Source organism: Hippopotamus amphibius, chromosome 6 (genome assembly GCF_030028045.1).
Source record: "Hippopotamus amphibius kiboko isolate mHipAmp2 chromosome 6, mHipAmp2.hap2, whole genome shotgun sequence".
Lineage (NCBI taxonomy): Eukaryota > Metazoa > Chordata > Mammalia > Artiodactyla > Hippopotamidae > Hippopotamus > Hippopotamus amphibius.
The window spans coordinates 134527706-134546390 of record NC_080191.1 but is presented as its reverse complement, the minus strand read 5'-3'; the positions used below and the strand labels follow the sequence as shown (position 1 = coordinate 134546390).

The 18685-nt window shown below is 36.2% G+C and overlaps 1 protein-coding gene across 2 annotated transcripts in view; it reads right to left on the bottom strand.

Annotated features, from left to right (window-relative positions):
• Positions 1 to 1224: 1224 nt before the first annotated feature.
• Positions 1225 to 18685, bottom strand: part of GMPS (guanine monophosphate synthase) — a 74637-nt gene continuing 57176 nt past the window's right edge. For both annotated transcript variants that reach the window (XM_057739399.1, XM_057739398.1), the window contains 5 exons: positions 16241 to 16366; positions 13033 to 13148; positions 9404 to 9534; positions 8300 to 8472; positions 1225 to 7264 (listed from right to left, as the gene is read on the bottom strand). In XM_057739399.1, the coding sequence (XP_057595382.1) occupies positions 7163 to 7264; positions 8300 to 8472; positions 9404 to 9534; positions 13033 to 13148; positions 16241 to 16366 (648 nt within the window). In that variant the 3' untranslated portion in view covers positions 1225 to 7162. The remainder of the gene's footprint in view (positions 7265 to 8299; positions 8473 to 9403; positions 9535 to 13032; positions 13149 to 16240; positions 16367 to 18685) is intronic.

Here is an 18685-nt window from a genome sequence, read left to right as displayed (position 1 = left end):
GTTTGATCAACTCTAACATAGTTCCAAACAATGAAAAGGAGCCAACTTCTGTATTAAATTAATAAAGGAAATTTATGTTTTAAGGAATTGAGAACAGTTTTGATCAAATATAAATGAATATGTAAGAATTCAAACAAGTATGTATGTGTACATACACATGACTTTAATTTTGGAAACACAAACACCTTTAGCTAATCATTTAAATAAAAAGCTCCCCAATATTTTATGTCCACTGTCAACAATGTAGGTAAAACACTAACACTCTCCTATATAACTAAGAGAAACAGATGAACTTTATCATCCAGAAACCTCTGACAGCACATGCAATTTCCTATTTCCCACATCCTGAGAGTCTGTCCTCTTTTCTCTTGCTCCTTTCTCTCATGAACCCTGAAGCTTAATGACAAATTATGAAAGTCATCATTTCCTCCTTTATGAAGTCTACTGAAGACAAAAAAGCATTAAAGTCATTTCACATTAATTTAGCAAAGCTATTTTATGCCAACATTACTGCCACAACACACAACAGACATTTCAGTATACCATGAACAATTACATAGTGATTTCACAACTACACTAGTTACTCCAATTAACAAAATATTTCTTTATAAAAAAATCCGTCCCAAAGGAGGTTACATTCATTTCTTCATTTAATATCATAAGGTTGTAACAATGGTCATAGTAAATTCAAAAACAGAAAATTACTTACCTTAAACATTTGTATTCTCTAAAGGCATACACCCTACTTGGATTAGCCAAGGTTCAGGCTTCCTGGAATACTCAGATGATTTTGGAGCTATTAAACTTAGTATACCCAAGAAACAGCCAAACTTCCCCCTAAAGTCTCCTGATTTTGCTAATTAAGCAGTCCTTAACAAGGTCAAGGAATGCCACAGGATGGACCAGTGAACAAAGACCCTAAATGGGTAAATTAACACAGAACTGTTCAAAAGATTTCATTCAGGGAACTTAGGTTACAGGTAGGTAATTTCTAGCTCTCTAGAGAATTATATCAAAACGACATGGCTCCAGAAGGCGTTGTGAGTAATAGCTCAGTCTCAGTTTCATAATGGGGCTAAAATCCAATTTGTAGACTTCGCTGCAGCATAGGGGTGGATTTCTCCTCTTTGACGAAAAGAAAAAGGAGTAGGAAAAAAAGAGGTTGAAAGAGAGAAGCCTGTGTAGTTGCTGCACAGACCTCAAAGAGGGTCACATCTTTGTCAGCTACCCTGAATATTACCAAATGGGCCTTTGGAGTGTCTGACCTACAAGACAGTACAGGTATTTCCTGCTTTTTGAAAGTTCACTTACACTTCACTTTTGCAAAAGACCAACAGTAGTTCCTATTTTCACAAATTGAAAGAAGTTGGAAAAGGAGTTTTGCTTTACAAAAAATGATGAAAAGTGAAAACAGCATTCAGCATTTGTTCTGCAGTGAGCTAGCATAGAGGTAGCGCACACTCCAAGCAGCAAAAGTGGTGCTGCCAAGCTCCTTCCCTGGGAACAACACTCAGCATCAAGCTGCCAGGGCTTTGAACTGTGTCTGTGAGCATCTGTGCTTTATCTGGATTTATTTTGTACATCACTAGCAAGATGTGTCCTAAGGTAATGTGTCCTTGCTTCTTTGCTTTATGCCATTTTGGCTTAGGAAAATCCTTCACAGGAAAGCTCTACTTTTGGATAGTAGGGATAACCTGATTAGGTAGAATCAGTTCCAGAGTTGGGTCCCTAGCTTTGAACTAATTTATCTGTATGGATCTTCAACAAGACAGTATCTAGGGCCTTCTCTTCTCACCTATGTTTGACCAAAATTTTAAGCTGTAACTAAAGAGATCAGGTATGTCCCTCAATAACAACTTATTCCAGCTGGAAGATTTTAAACTGTCAATGCTTGGGCCTTGCCAAGATTCTAATTTAACTTATGTGATTCTGGGGTCTGGGTGTTATACAGACTTAACTTTTCAAGCAGTAATAACAAGCATCCAGGGTTGAGAACCACTGAAAATGGTTAGAATTGGGTGGTATACCTGGGCCTCTTCAATATATAAGACTAGGGTTGGGTGCCAGCATTTTGGCAATCTTTGGAGGATTTCAAATTTTTTGTCATTAAATGAAATGTTTGGGAATGTAAGAGCCAAGGATGCCACTGTTATTGTTGTCAAGGCCCCACACTGATGAAAAAGATTCTGTGGTTTCCTACATTATTTGTGTGGCTAAACTACCTCAGTAAGGACAAAGGCATACTTTCCAAGCGTGGAGACATCCAACTTGTATTCATTTCCCTGTTAAGTTCTAATTGGGTGTTCCAGTTTACATTCCCACCAACAGTGTAGGAGGGTTCCCTTTTCTCCACACCCTCTCCAGCATTTACTGTTTGTAGATCTTTCGATGATGCCCATTCTGACTGGTGTGAGGTGATACTTCATTTTAGTTTTTATTTGCATTTCTCTAATAATTAGTGATGCTGAGCATCTTTTCATGTGCTTTTTAATCATCTGCATGTCTTCTTTGGAGAAATGTCTATTTAGATTTTCTGTCCATTTTTTTATGGGGTTGTTTTTTTGATATTGAGCCATATGAGCTGTTTGCATATTTTGGAGAGTAATCTCATTAGCTGCTTCGTTTGCAAATATTTTCTCCCATTCTGAGGGTTGTCTTTTTGTTTTGTTTATGGCTTCCTTTGCTGTGCAAAAGCTTTTAAGTTTAATTAGGTCCCATTTGTTTATTTTTGTTTTTATTTTCATTACTGTTGGTGGGAATGTAAACTGGTATAGCCACTATGGAGAACAGTATGGAGGTTACTTAAAAAACTAAAAATAGAGCTACCATATGATCCAGCAATCCCACTCCTGGGCATATATCCAGAGAAAACCATAATTAGAAAAAATATACACACACCAATGTTCACTGCAGCACTATTTACAATATCCCAGGCACAGAAGCAACCTAAATGTCCATCGACAGATGAATGGATAAAGAACATGTGGCACATATATACAATGGAACATTACTCAGCCATAAAAAAGAATGAAATGATACCATTTGCAGCAACACGGATGGACCCAGAGATGGTCGTACTGAGTGAATTAAGTTAGACAGAGAAAGACAAATATCATGATATTGCTTAAATGTAGAATCTAAAAAAAGCTGCAAATGAACTTATCTACAAAACAGAAATAGTTACAGATGTAGAAATTAAACTTATGGTTACCAGGGGTACGGGGAGGGGGAGAGGGAGCGGGAGGGATAAATTAGGAGACTGGGATTGACATATACACACTACTATATATAAAACAGATAATTAATAAGAACCTACCGTATAGCACAGGGAACTCTACTCAATACTCTGTAATGGCCTATATGGGAAAAGAAACTAAAAAGGAGTGGATATATGTACAAAAGATTCACTTTGCTGGACACCTGAAACTAACACAACATTGAAAATCAACTATACCCCAATAAAAATTAAGAAAAAAAAATAAAGGTAAAAAAACCAAAAATAAATAAATAAAATTATGAACAGTCAAAAAAGATTCTAACTGAGGTCAATGGAAGGAGCATCTCCTGAGGTAATAGCTAAGGTGTGTTCTCACCACATTTCAGTAGCAATTCAGAAGACGGGGAAAGAGGAGGAGGGTGTTGGGAGTAGCAAAGGGAGCTGTTTGGAAAGGTAGGAAGAAAACAGAGGTATAACACCGGGCATGAGAGTGACAGAAGACTCTGAGAAACAGCAGTATTTCCAGAAACGTAATCAGTCACTTAATTGTAAGGAGATGATTAACACCTTGGAAATACACTTATCCCTGATGGTCAATTGCACACTGAGAACTTCCTGTTAAGCCTTGCTTAGAAGGGCCTTGGAGTACTACCTTTTCAATGTAGAGAGCAGAAAACCTGGATCCTTGCTCTGCCAACAATTAGCCGTATATAACTGAGTATGGGAGACTTTTCACTGGTCTCAAAGCCAAAGCATACTGTCAACTTTTCCAAAAACACATAGTGAAGAGACCACCACTAGGAACACGTTGTTGATGAGTATCTTCCAAGTGTCATGGTCACAAAAGAAGAAAGACTCTCAAGTGGTCAAACCTTCATCTATGCCCATGGTTCAAAAAAAGTTAATTAACATCTGATTTTACAATGTATTTTGATGTTTACTTTTGACTGGGTCATATCTGATGTTAAAAGCACTTAAAACTATCCCATTTCTCCATTCTATCTCCTGCTATGTTTTTTTTTGTTGTTGTTATTTATAAAGTAAGAATTTAGAGCTGGGTTTGACGTAAATATAATTCAATTGCCTCATCTTACATGTAAAAAAGAACAGAAATGACCTAGTTCACACAGCTATTTAATGGCAAGATAAAGCACTAAAGATGAACAGCCCTACCTACCTACTCTGAAGGCCCTCATTTTCTAGAGGTTTGGTTCAAGTTACTCAATAAAACAAGATAATAGGAGATAAGCCCAAACATAGCAAGGAAACAAACTTTTATGAGGCTTGTTTGGCTACATGCATGCATCTATCTTAGGATAAAGGAGTGGCAAAAGATGGGAAAACTTGGGTAACCCTACCTCCCAGAAACATCTAAAGACCTACTCTCAGAAATTATGCCAGGTTGTTACTTAGAGCTGATGATCATAAATGGGGCCACAAAGGTGGGACAAGATATTTGGTTCTTGAAATTTCTTTCATGCCTACCAGTCTTAGGAATAAATGATGCTTTCACAAACCTGCCTTCCTCCTTCTAATAGGTACAAAGAAACAAATATATTTATTAGATAGAGAGGTGTCCCAGGTACGTGGTGAGTGATGGGAATGCAGTCATGAGCTTTCAAGGATAACCAACGATGAATGTTATTAGACAGAGAGCCATTGTTCTAAGCCTTGGTCAAAAATAACCATCCCATAAGTTTATCATAATTTTAGGTGCCAAAATTCACTTGAAGAAAGAATAACTGGGAAATCCTACATTTAATTCTGAAACTCTAAGTAACCATTACTAAGCTGAGCTTGTTCCCTTAACTGTAAAATGGCACTGCAACCTTAACTTTTCTCAGGTCCTCGGATGAAATACTGTAAAGGTATATAGTAATACTATATAGCACAAAGTAAGAAGTGCTTTGAAAAGGAAGAGAGGGTACTGAATACTAAGAAGTCTCTGAATTTCAGAATTTTTTTTACTATATCATGTCAAGATGTGCTGTGGAAAAACCATTTTTCCAGTTTTAAGAAGGATTAAGGGGTTTAAGTGAACAAATATCAGAAAAACATTAGGAACAAAAAACAATTGTTTCTAACTTCTAAATTTCTCAGAGCTTTGAAAATAACGTATACCATAAATCTCCAAGACAGAAGGACAAGTGAGCAGCACTTTCCAAACTTATATGACCACCTAACCCTTTATCTGTGTGGAACAGCATTCCACAAAATATACTTTAGGAAAAAAAGTCTTCCTAGATTCCTATCATTTGCTTGAATACAAAATCATAAGACACTTTTGCTAGAAGAGGAATTCTTTTCATATAAACACAAATGCTTATAAGCCTTTCATATGTTGTCTATTCCAGCTCTAAAATAACATGCCTCCAAATCTGTTAAGGCCAGAACACTAATATACCCTCTTTGCAAAAGGCCATTACGAGTACCTCATCAAGACAGAGAATGAACCCGTCAAGTTTTACAGAAGTCAAATACTCCTGTCTCTCAGATACAGGTATCTGTTTTAGCAGTCAGAAGCTCTTCCCTTGCTGGTCCAGCAACACAGTTTTCTTATATCCTGGGCCAAACAGAATGAAAGGATGTCTTCTGCCGTGTGTAGTTTTATTATTTACCTAACACTGAATCCCAAAGAAAATTGTATGCCTGATTAATACAAAAGATCTTGAAGGTTAGATAAGAGGCAGCAACCTGAGATGGAATTGGTATGAGAAAAACATGGTAACATTTTTAAATAGTAACATCAGCTAAAATATTGAGAGAGAAATAGTTGCAGAATTCAGATCTAGTACTGTCTATCTTTATAGTGCTTATATGAATGTTACAAACGCACCTGTTAGAAACTGGTGGCAATGGCAAAGAGTCCTACACCAGTTCTTGAATCTTCTCTTACAGGTGACAGAAAGGAGTACAAAGTTGGCAATACTTTGCATTGGCCAAGACTGGTCACAATCTTCTGAGCAGTGCACAAAAAATGTATCTATAGAATACATCTAAGAGCTCATTTTACAACTCTTTACTAGATTATATAAACTGAAGGCATGCATTTGTAAGCTGTGGGCATGCATGATGGTTTCTGTGATCTCAGAGCTGCTCCTCTGACCAAACAAGATTAAAATGATCGAATTTTATCTACGCTAGACCAAAGACAGTCTCTTCCGGGGAGAGGACAGAAACTTCCTCTACAAGTCTATGGGAGCTGGCAGTATAAGGCTGGGAAGATAAAGCTCCTTACTAATGAAAAGGTTGACAGTGTGCAATGTGACGCATGACTGGAAAACATTTTAAACTGAGACTACTCATAGTTCCTTCCTCCCATGGCTGTGATGACATAAAATTCAAAGTACTTCAACAAATTCCTGGTGCTTTTCCATCTTAAGATAGCTTACCATTTCATGGCCCCAGTGTCCTGCAGAAGTGGACGGAACAGACCACCTATACCTTTATCTGATATGTTGACTGCTTCTCGGAACCTTTGGAGGAATAAGGTTACTTACAGGGAAACTCAGATTCTCCAAAAGGTATACATACTAAGTCACACTGGTAAATAATGGTGTTTCTAACATTTCTTAGAAACTGGCAAGGGGACAGAAGTCCATTACCAGCCCCCAAACTCACCCACTTCTATACATCTTTGATGACAGAGACATCAATAGCAACAGTGAGTTTATACATAAAGAACAAGTGAGGCAGAGGCAAAGGCAAAAGCAATGTCAGTCTGTCTGAGTGTAGGCAATGGTGCTTTGATTATACCCGTACAAACTCTTCAGTCCCTTTTAGTTATCCCCAACTCAGCTCATAAGCTGTAGATTTTTGCTGTAGAGAACTCAGATGTGATGTAGTTGCTCCAGTAACTCTCTGGACAGTACGGCATGTCAATACTGGGAATGGTTTCTAATCAATTTAAACTGCACACGGAACTTTAGTAGAACAAGAAGTTTATTACTCCCACTCAGTAGTTCCTGGGGGCTTTGATGTTAAGTCATACATAATTCGAGAAATACCAGGAATCTTCTTAATCTCTGTGACCATCTTTAACACCACCTGTTATAAAACAAAGATTATAAATAAAGGGCCAGGGTCCACTGCATGTCCAACAGACCTAGAAGTCCTGCATTTGTAATTTGAAATTAAAACACAATCCATTTTTACTATTGTCCTCTATGTATATATTTATGATTAACTTATGTAGTGACCCTCTATAGTTTAAGTGACTTAAACTCAGTACTATTCAAAGTGCAGTTGCAAGTCATGTTTGTTACTGGTTCATAACAAGTGTTTAGAAGCATTTATAGCAATTTGACATTGCTGTAGCATCCAAGCATCTGATTTTATGAGTTTAAACTAATGCTTCACAAATTATCTATGGCTTACAACTCTGAGGCCACCAAGGTGGCACATAATGCAAGGTAATAATAATCACTGCCACATGTATAGAAAAGGAAGGCCCTGTCACTTGGCTGGCCAGAGACTTAGCAAATGTGAGCCTAAGGGAAAAAAGACTCTAAGCCACATTCCCCAATCCAGCTATCTAGCTATAATCAGAGCCCTATATTAGAGTCCTGGAACAGTGGTCCAACTAATAAAGTTGCACTTTCACTTTCATCAGCTATTATGCAAATAGCTCCTCTGGAACACTCTACTGGAGGGATAATAAGAAAGGAAGATGGTGATCAAAACTACAACTGGTAGCAGGCAAAGCATTAAGAAATTCATGGGTGCCTGGCCATAATGCCATCAAATCTCATCTTTATGTCTAATCAACTCTCTTCATTCCTAGGGTTTTCTTCTCTGCTTGGAGGATACCATTTATAAAATAATGATTGGCAGGATTAGATAAAATCATAAATTAGAGTTGGTAAGTTTCCACGTAGTAATCAGATATTTGGAGGAGTTTAATAAACTTAAGGCCTTTTTCTACTATAGTGTATTAAATAATGAATTACGTGGAGATTAAAAAAGTAACAGCCTGTTTTATGAACAGAAAACTAACCTCAGAAATATCAACATTCCACTTACCATTATTATAAAATGTATAAGGTATTAAAAATGTACATTAGGAAAAAATGTATAAATTACCTCTACAGGGATCTCATTGCCAGGGGTTGCAGGTATACCAGTCATGAAATCACTAGTAATAAAGGTTCGAATAACCACAGATCTCTGGCATGAAGGCTGTTTCTGAAGTGGGTCCCGATCAAAATGTAAAGGTGTCAAAATCACCGGCATCTGGCTGATTTTCCCAGCATACCCTAGGGAAAGGAAGTTAACATGTAGAACCAATCACCACACCATAGAAAAGCGCTCTTAGTTCAATTAAATCCTCCAACAGTAACTTAAATCGCACACATACACACACCACTTCTTAGGACTGTCATCATGTACTGTTTCCAGCTACTCTCATAGCACTGTAAGTAAACACAATCACAAATACAAATTACAGAATGTGATGACTGCAGTGATATGTTACAGTGATGTGATATACATATACAGTCAATTCATTATCCATGGTAGTTACCTTCTATACTGCAGGCACTGAATAAGAAAATACTGAACCACTAACCCTAGGGGAAATAGAGAGTTAGGTTCTTGCGAGCCTCTGGTCATAACATTTTCATGAAGTAATCAATACATAACCTTGCTTACATGTGTTTCTGTTTAAGGACAGCTTATTCAATATTTATTGTAGATTCATTAACATTGAGCTCACAGCCAATGGCACTATAACTCATGCCTGAATGAAGATTAACTAACAAACCTATTTTCTCAGTAAGGTACATCACAGCCTTCCTGTGCTTAGGAACCTAGACAGCACCCCAGCACTATTTTAAACACTGAAATCACCAACAAAAAACATGAAAATGCAAAAAACATGGCCTTAAATAGACTACAAAAAGGACACTTGTTTACAGAAAAAGCGCTGAAACAAGAAGGCAGAGGACTGCCTTGTTCAACCTCAGCTGGGAACATGTGAGTTGACCAACTCAAATTTTCTGCCACTTTGTGCATGTCCAAAAATGACCACAAAGGTGAATAAATTTTATATAGATAAGGCAATATCACAGAACTATCCATAGAATTAAATAATAAAACTAAAAGCTGCATCCTCCTACTAGAAATCATAATGCCAAGCTTCCAAAATCTAGTTAGAACATGAAGTGATGAACAACATGGACGACTTACCAGACTCCCTGAGAATGTTATGGGCCTCAAAATCAGCTTGGCGTAAAGTACTGAGCACCCCTGTTGTCAAGAAAGTGGGAGTAACATCTGTAGGAGGTTCTTTTACTGGTGGGCCAAATATATAGACAACTCTAGAAGCAGGCAGGTGAAAATCAGAGAAAATACATTTAGTATGAGAAGCAAAGCACATAATTATAACATTCTTTCCATGTGTTCTTAGGCCCCTCTCTTACCCACTTCAAATCCCCAAATGGGAAGGATAGCATATAAGAGTATAGAAGGGTCTCTGTTCTATGAACCTTCCTCAAAGTATATTTTCTGGAATGCCAGTATCTCAGAATGTGAGAAGATATACGTGATTATCACAATCCTCTTTCTATTTAATGTACTGGATTGAAGCGTATTCCCAAAACTTCATGTCCACCTGGAATCCATGGGTGAAAATGGGGTCCTTGCAAACGTAATCGAATAAAGGTTGTAGTAGTTTTGGGGGGAGGGGATTAATACAATGATTGGTGGGCATTTTTCTAAGAAAAAGGAAATCTGGTAACAGAGACACATGGAGAAAAGAGGGCCATGTAAAGATGGAGACAAAGATTTGAGTTATACTACCACAAGCCAATGACTGCCAGCAAACATCAGAAACTATTAAGAGAAGAGGAAGGATTCTCCCCCAGAGCCTTCAGAGACAGTCATGACCCTGATGACACCACCCTTCATTTCAGACTTAGAGTCTCCAGAACTGAGATAATAGGTTTCTGTTGTTTTAAGCCCTCCAGTTTATGCAAATTTGTTACATTAGCCCTAGGAAATTAATTCACATAAGCCTGGGGAAACACTGAACTAAATAAATAGGTTTTATTACAAAACTTTAGAAACTATAATATACTAATATGCACTAGAAACCTCCAAGATGAGGCTACAGTGAACTTCCCAAACTTATCTGACTGCCAACTCGACCTTCTTTTTTTTTTTTTTAATTTGGAAAACACTGACCCCAAAGAAAGATTCTTATTTCCATTTTATTAAGAATGTCACCAAAGTAATACTTGGTTGAAAAGGAATGACTCACTACTGCTTCAAGTAAATGAAACTTATGAAGATACACTGTAAGTATTGTTCAATATCAAAAAAACCCCCAAACAACCTAATCAAAACATGGACGGAAGACCTAAATAGGCATTTCTCCAAAGAAGACAAACAGATGGCCAAGAGGCACATGAAAAGCTGCTCAACATCACTACTTATTAGAGAAATGTAAATCAAAACTACAATGAGGTATCACTTCACACCAGTTAGAAGGGGCATCATCAGAAAATCTACAAACAATAAATGCTGGAGAGGGTGTGGAGAAAAGGGAACCCTCTTGCACTGTTGGTGGGAATGTAAATTGGTACAGCCACTATGGGGAACAGTATGGAGGTTCCATAAAAAACTAAAAATAGAATTACCACATGACCCAGCAATTCCACTACTGGGCATATACCCAGAAAACACCATAATTCAAAGACACATGCGGGCTTCCCTGATGGCGCAGTGGTTTAAGAATCCCCCTGCCAATGCAGAGGACACAGGTTCAAGCTCTGGTCCAGGAAGTGCCCACATACTCCCCAACAAGAGAAGCCACCACAAAAGAAGCCCGTGCACCACAAGGACGAGTAGCCCCCGCTCTCCACAACTAGAGAAACCCCAGGCCCAGCAATGAGGACCCAATGAAGCCAAAAATAAATAAATAAATAACAAAATAAATCTTAAAAAAAAAAAAAGACACATGCACCCCAATGTTCATTGCAGCATTATTTACAATAACCAAATCATGGAAGCAACCTAAATGTTCATCAACAGACAAATGGATAAAGAAGCTGTGGCACATATATACAATGGAATATTATTAAGCCATAAAAAGGAATGAAATTGGGTCATTTGTAGACACATGGATGGACCTAGAGACTGTCATACAAGTGAAGTAAGTCAGAAAGAGAAAAATAAAGGGAATCCTGTCCTGGTTTGGAGAATCTAGTCTACAGTCTTCACCCAGAAAACAAGAGAAAGAAGGGGTAGAGCTGAGTGCCACCTGGCTCTTTCCAATCCAACTCCAGCCAGCAGACAACTGTCCCTTTTCCTTAGCCCTATCTGTCTTGAGCAGAGAAGATAAATCTCCCCTGCAACTACCACAGTGAAGTTCAATAATGCTTTTTTCTTTGTTCTTAATAGGGACTTAGAATAAAACACACAGAAGAAAAAAGCATCAGATCAAAACCACCACTACCACCAACTACCTCATTGCCTCCTTCCAAACATACTGTGGCAGGAAGGGTTTTGTCCCATGCATAGAAAGTAAGCCACACTTCTAAACAATATAGTTCCTACAGCTCATAAACTATCTTTAGAGGAAAAAGCAACTAGGCAAGAGAATGCCATGAACTTGCTCCTTTTTGTCTTATTTCTTCAAAACAAGAATGACTGTAGAATGTAGACGGATAGGCAGTCTTCCACACTGCATAGGACAGTAAAACTGGAACCATCCCTCTCTACACAAAGATTCCATCACTCAAATGGTGGGGAGACTGGCAAAAATGAAAGCTTTTCTTTTAAATTGCTTACATTCCAATTGCCAAAAAGACCCTGGCAAAGAAATCAAGAATTCACCACACTTTAAGGGTTTGCTAGGTTCATATTTTAAAATCTAGATTTTTGTTTAACTTTATTTTTTTCCTTTTTGGGGAGGGAGAAAGGGTAAAGAATGGAGGGAGAGACAAACAGGGAAAAAAGAAAAGACAGGCAGAGAAACCAGAATATAAAAGGACAGAGATAAAGTTTAAATAAGGGTAAGTGCCCTTTGGCAAAAGAAAAGGACAGAGAGAGAGAGATGAAACTATAAGAATGTTGTGAAATGAAAAACATACCAATTATATAGTAAAAGCAGTGGAGCCAGACTTAGTGAAAGGAATTTTCTGTATGACCTATGAAGTTTAGGTATTAGCATTTTTCAGAAGATGAATTATGAACCATTATTTTAACCAAGACAGTCATCTCCATTCAAAACAGGCAATTACAAATTAACCATTATTTATTAGTAAGTGTATTAAAGATGCTTCTGTATTTGGGGGTCTTTGGTTCATCTATGCAAGCCTTTTAAAGGACATGTTCCCAACAGTAAAAACGTGACTTTCCTTTGACTTCCTGTCTTGACGCCCACACCAGCCAAGAAATACTAGGCACACCAGTATAGAAATATACATACCCTGCTAGGAAACACCAACAGGTAGGTTTATAATATCTGTACCTAATTTGAGTAAACTGAAATCTCAAGTAATTCTTTTTGGTTGTTTGCTGCCTAATACCCATGAACAAAATAGAAAAGAGTGAAAAGCTGTGAAATAACATTTAATTAGCAACCTGGTACTAAACGAGTAAGATTTCTTTTAAACAAAACAATTTTTTAATAAGCAGATGACTGCACTGTGATAAGGAACAAAATACAAGGTATTATTAAATATCTGCTGGACTGTGACCTAAGCATATACCTGTATCTATACTTGAGCCATTGGTCTTGCAACAACGGGAAGACCTCAAAACAAAACACACCCTTTCAATACATCTCACCCGCTACTGCCAGCAGAGCACACCTGTTAATGTTGTGACACATGCGAGGTATAAGTCTAGCCAGGAAAATAAGAGATTCCCAGTCAGGCTCATCCTTACTGGAGATTCCACACACGTAACTGTAAGAGCGACAGTCACCCTGAAAATAAAAATACAATTGATAATTTTTAATGATTTTATAGAATTCAAAAGATGGACTGGAAAATATTTCAGTATGGTGATACCATTAATAGTAATTTTTTAAACAAAAACATGCCTGACTAAAAGTATATATGGATAGTTTGCTAACGATATAAATAAATCCTAAATTAAAATCCCCTATTAAATTCTACCTAAATCAGCTCAGACATTAAAAAAAGTGTCATGGTAATTTCAATAATTTATTCAACATACACCAGCGATCCACTGGCATTTCATTCCAAATACCTGACTGACTACAGACAGTCAGCACACTTAATTTGGCAGACAAGATCTGTCTATGTTTATTAGATGGATAAAGGATTCTGAAGTCAGATATAAAAACAAATTACTCCTTTAAAATGAGTTGAAGTTAATTTTAAAATAAGTGAAGACAACCTCATCAAAAAATGGGAAGAAGACCTAAATAGACATTTCTCCAAAGAAGACATACAGATGGCCAAGAGGCACCTGAAAAGATGCTCAACATCACTAATTATTAGAAAAATGCAAATCAAAGCTACAATGAGGTTATCACCTCACACTGGCCAGAATGGTCCAAGAGGGAGGAGATATATGTATACATATAGCTGATTCACTTCATTGTACAGCAGAAACTAACACAACGTTGTAAAGCAACTATATTACAATAAATAAATAAGCGAAGAAAGTTAAATAAGTGAATAAAAGTGATAATATTGATTCCCTTTTCCTCTGTCCTGTTTAATCCAAGTAATTTGCTTTAAAAAAAGAAAACAAATCAAACTGAAAAGCAACTTAAAAATAAGATTCATTGGATAACTACCTAATACACAGCAAACTTGAGAATATGAGAATTCAGACTATCTGAATGTTAACATAATAGTATCTACCAAAGTTTAAAATGTACATGTTCTTTAATCATAAAATATTACTGAAATACAAGAATAACTGCTTGAAGAAATAAGATACTACTTGCTGAAATGCCTATAATAGTGACAAAGTGAAAATGGTTTAAATGTCCATTGGTAAGGGAATGATTAAATAAATTATGGTATAATCATACATGGAATATAAGGCAGCAGTTAAGAATAAAAATCTACTTGCAATGACGTGAAAAGATAAGACGTTCATAATGTTCAGTTAAAATAAAAAGGTGATGAACAATGTGTCAATAATTCCCTTTCATTTTCTTTCTAAATGGTTCTGGAAGGAACATTTAACTGGAGAGCTTAAATAGGATGAATTACTTTTTAAATTTACTGTGCATTTCCTTTTTTTTTTTTTACAAGTGCAGTTTATTTTGATATTTAGAAAATAAACTTCATTGCTATACTAACCATGAATTATGATTTTTATCTGGACTTCTAAGGGTCTCAGCTTCAAAGGCCTAAGAGACTAGATAAAGTTAGATAACTAACAACAAAAGAAACTTCTATTTTGATGGGAAAAGTAGTGGAGCCTGAGTAAGCTTCATTTTTTTAAATTAAAGTGTAGTTAATTCACAATATTGTGTTAGTTTTAGGTGTACAGCAAAGTGATTTGGTTATACATACAAATATACACATATACATATATGCTTTTTCAGATTCTTTTCCAATATAGGTTATAGTTCCTTGTACTATACTATACAGTTATTTACCTATTTTATATATAGTATGTACATGTTAATATTTTTAAAGAAGAAATCACTCATCCAACAAATTATATTTATTTATTTATCCATAGCATTATGTGTGAACTTATCAAAAAAGGGGAATGGGGAACTATTTCAATTCAACTCCCTGACTAGCAGGAGTTAGCATACAGAGCTGTAAGTTTTCTATAACAGATCTACTGGGGGGGGGGGGAGGGGGGGGGTGGAATCAACCTGTCTGCTGCTCTATTTTCCTATAGTAGGGTAATATCTGCCTGAAATATCATATCATGAATTTCATAATGAATTTGTATATGATAAATGAGAGAATCCATACACCACTGAAAGAAAAGTGTTTCTACAATTTCAGGAAGGGTTATCTCAACATGATTTAAAAACAACTTAAGTGTTAGCATTCACATAGGGCCTTTAAAAAAGAGGGAGAAAGGGGAAAATAGCTGGCCCTATCATTTGCATGAACTAAAATATTTTAGTTTAATTTTAAAGTAACAATGAATTTCTATTGTCTTACAAACAGAGCTACGTGAATTCAGGAGAGGAATTTAAAAGGATGGCTCAGATTCACATATTTAGGGAAAAGAGGATTTATTAACTTTTAGATGAACAAGCTCTAAAACATATTTCTTTCCATGCATAATTCTACTATAACATTATAAACACATTAACCCACTAACTGGCACTCATACCATTTTGAGTTGAATTACTGACACTTTTTCTAGTTTTTATTTAACTTCAAGTCCTAAATCACAGAAAAGAAACCTTCCTCCCTCCCTAGATTCCCAAGCTTTTTTGCCCCATAAACTCACTTGATGATCATATAAAGGAGAACTTAATATAATCTATTTATGAATAGCATTTCAAAAATGAGAACTATATTATAGTCACATGCTTTTACAATTGGAAAGACAGAACAATAAATACAGAAAATGTTAGTTGTACATTATCACAGCTAAGAGAGAGACGGGGAGAGACAGGACATGTTGAAGAGGCAGAGGACACTGGTCTAAGGAATACACAAGCTGAGAACAAGGCCTAAATGGTGTAACATGTTCATCTGCAGGCCTTCTTGCAGTTATAGACCTCTAAAGCCACAGAATATTTCATATCAAGGATAAAAATGAGGACATGACCTATCAGTACCTGTCCTTCAAGGCAGAAGCAAGCAATCCAATCCTATAACAAATCATTCTTTGAATTTTTTTACTTTTGGTTATAGATGACACGTGTTTCAAATCTACAAAATCTCAGCCTGAATTTTTAGTTATTATCTTATTCACTCCATAAATATTCTATAACATATTGCCTTTTTACATTTTTACACTTAGTGTATATACTTTCATATTTCATTTTCCTAAGTCATTCCTATTTCAGTATTAGCAGAAAGTTATGTCACAGGTCAATGAATTCACACAACTCACCTGCACACCCACAGTTTTAATTGGTAGCAGGAAGGCATTCAGTGAATGCAGACTTGTAATTTGCATCAGCTTCTCCTGATCCTCTTCTGTTGTGCAGGCTTTGACTCTTTGTAATAGTGTATGTGGCTAGGAAAACCAAAGACACATTTCTTAGGGTTTCAAGAAATAAGATATTCACTCTTTCGGTACCTATTACTATCTTATGTATCTACACTTTTTGGTTTTTAAATATAGATTCTATTTGGTATTTCTCTCTGACTAGTGTGTGCTATGTAGTGATTAAGAATTTCATTTCTGAGGGCCAGGGCTATGAGAAGTTAAATATCAGGACAAGAAATACAGATCAGATTTACATACATGGAGGCTTTCTGTCCTCTATCACCAACAAGGGACATCTCTTGTGAGTCAAACCTTCACCTTATCTGTAAGGAAACTTTCCGCCATAAAGTCAACAGTGTCTGAAATTAATATATCTCTACCTACTTCCTTTTTTCGGCTTATCTGCCTGGTATTTATGTTTTTCCATCCTTTTATCTTCTCTCTTTCTACCTCTAGGAAAACAGACTACAGTTAGATTTTACTCCTCAATCTAGTTTGACATTTATGTCCTAACTAAAGATGTTAGTCCTTTTAATTGTGGGTTAATAATATGGTTGAATCCCATTCTACCATTTTACTCATTAGTTTTTATTTGCCCCACTTTTAATGTTTCTTTTTCCTTCTTCACATTCCTCTGAACTGATGATTTCTCCCAGTTCATTTACTTCCCCTTTACTAGTTGCGAAGCTAAACCCTCTATTTTTATTCTTTATCAGTTCCCCTTAAGTTGGGATATTTAACAAAAGAGAACCAATCTCTGCCTGTCTAGCAAACAATATAAAGATCTTTGAATGCTTTAACTCCAATCAATCCCCCTGTGGCTTATATGCTATTTTGGCTACATAATGTTATACTGTTTTTTAAAAATAAACACCAAAATTTAGATCAGTTTATAGAGTCCATGTCTGTTTAATTTTATCCATTTACCATTTTGTTTGCTTATCAGTCCTTGTATCTCAGACTTTTCAACTGGTATCCTTTTGCTTCTCCTCAAGTCAGTTCTTTAAAACAGTGGTTCTCAACCCCAGCTACACACTCAAATTACTTAGTATGCTCAGGTCCAATCCCACATCAGTTAAATAAATTCTAGGGAGAAGAGGCCCAAGCATAGTATACTTCAAAAGCTCCGCCTGCTGAATCTAACACACAGCCAGGGTTGAGAACCACTGCTTTTAGTTCCTTAAGTAACAGACTGTTGGTAGTATATTCTCTTTATGTGAGAACGTCTTTATTTTGCCCTAGTTCTGAGACAGTTTATCTATTCAATATTGTTCACAATTATTTTCTCTCGGCACTTTGAATTCTTCCTGCTTTTACTACTGCTTTCAGTAATACTCTTTTCCTTAAGCAGAAATCAATCTTTTTCTTTGCAGCTGCTTTGTCTTTGGCAGTCTGTCATTTCCATAGTTATGCCTATCAGGTGTCAAATTCTTCTCCTTTATCCTGATGGGGATGTACTATCTTTCGTGAATCTGAAGCATGGTGTCTTTCACCAGGGTGGAGGAATTCCAATACTTTTGTCTATTATCTCTTGGATATACATTAAAGTTGACATTCTCATTCTATCTTAACCTCTTTTAACCATATTCTCTTTTTAATGCTTTGTTCCAATTTCTGAATAATTTAACATCTACCTTCAAGTTCACTAATTCTCTCTTTAGCTCTTTTTAATTTGTTATTTTCATTTCTAGAACTTAATTTTTTTTCAAAGCTCCCCAGTCACATTTTATAGTCTCCTATATACCTTATTAACAATTTCTTTTAATTCACTGTACTTTAAATGTTGTCTATATCCTAATTACAGTAACTGAATTGCTTGAGGGTTTTCTGCGACTAGTTGTATCCACTAGCTCTCTCATTCATGGTGCCTTACTTTTATATGTATTTTGTAGCTTTTTACTGTAAGCTCATACTTGTTGAAACTCTATTTGTGGGAATTCTTTGAGGCCTGGTTGAAAAGACTCCAAAGAGGATTTATTTCCTGCCTGACACCTAGAAATAGAATTTGCTTCCTGTTTGACACCTGGAAACACTACCAACCAAAGCCCACTTTAACATGGATTATAAATTTAGGCACCAAATATACAGAAGAACTGGAGACTTTTCCATCATCCTCAATTTGGAACTAAATGGATTTTCCTTACTTTCTTGTAATACATATGAAAGGGTATTTTAAAATACTTTATATCTATTATTTTTCAGGGATTCAAGGTATCCAATCTGTTAAAATATATGGAATGGCTGAAAAGAGAAGTCTGCATTTAAGAGTCTCTGTAGAATACTTTCTTCATAGCTATTTCCAAAGGTTAAATTACTCTGAATTCTCAAATAATGAAACCCTAATCA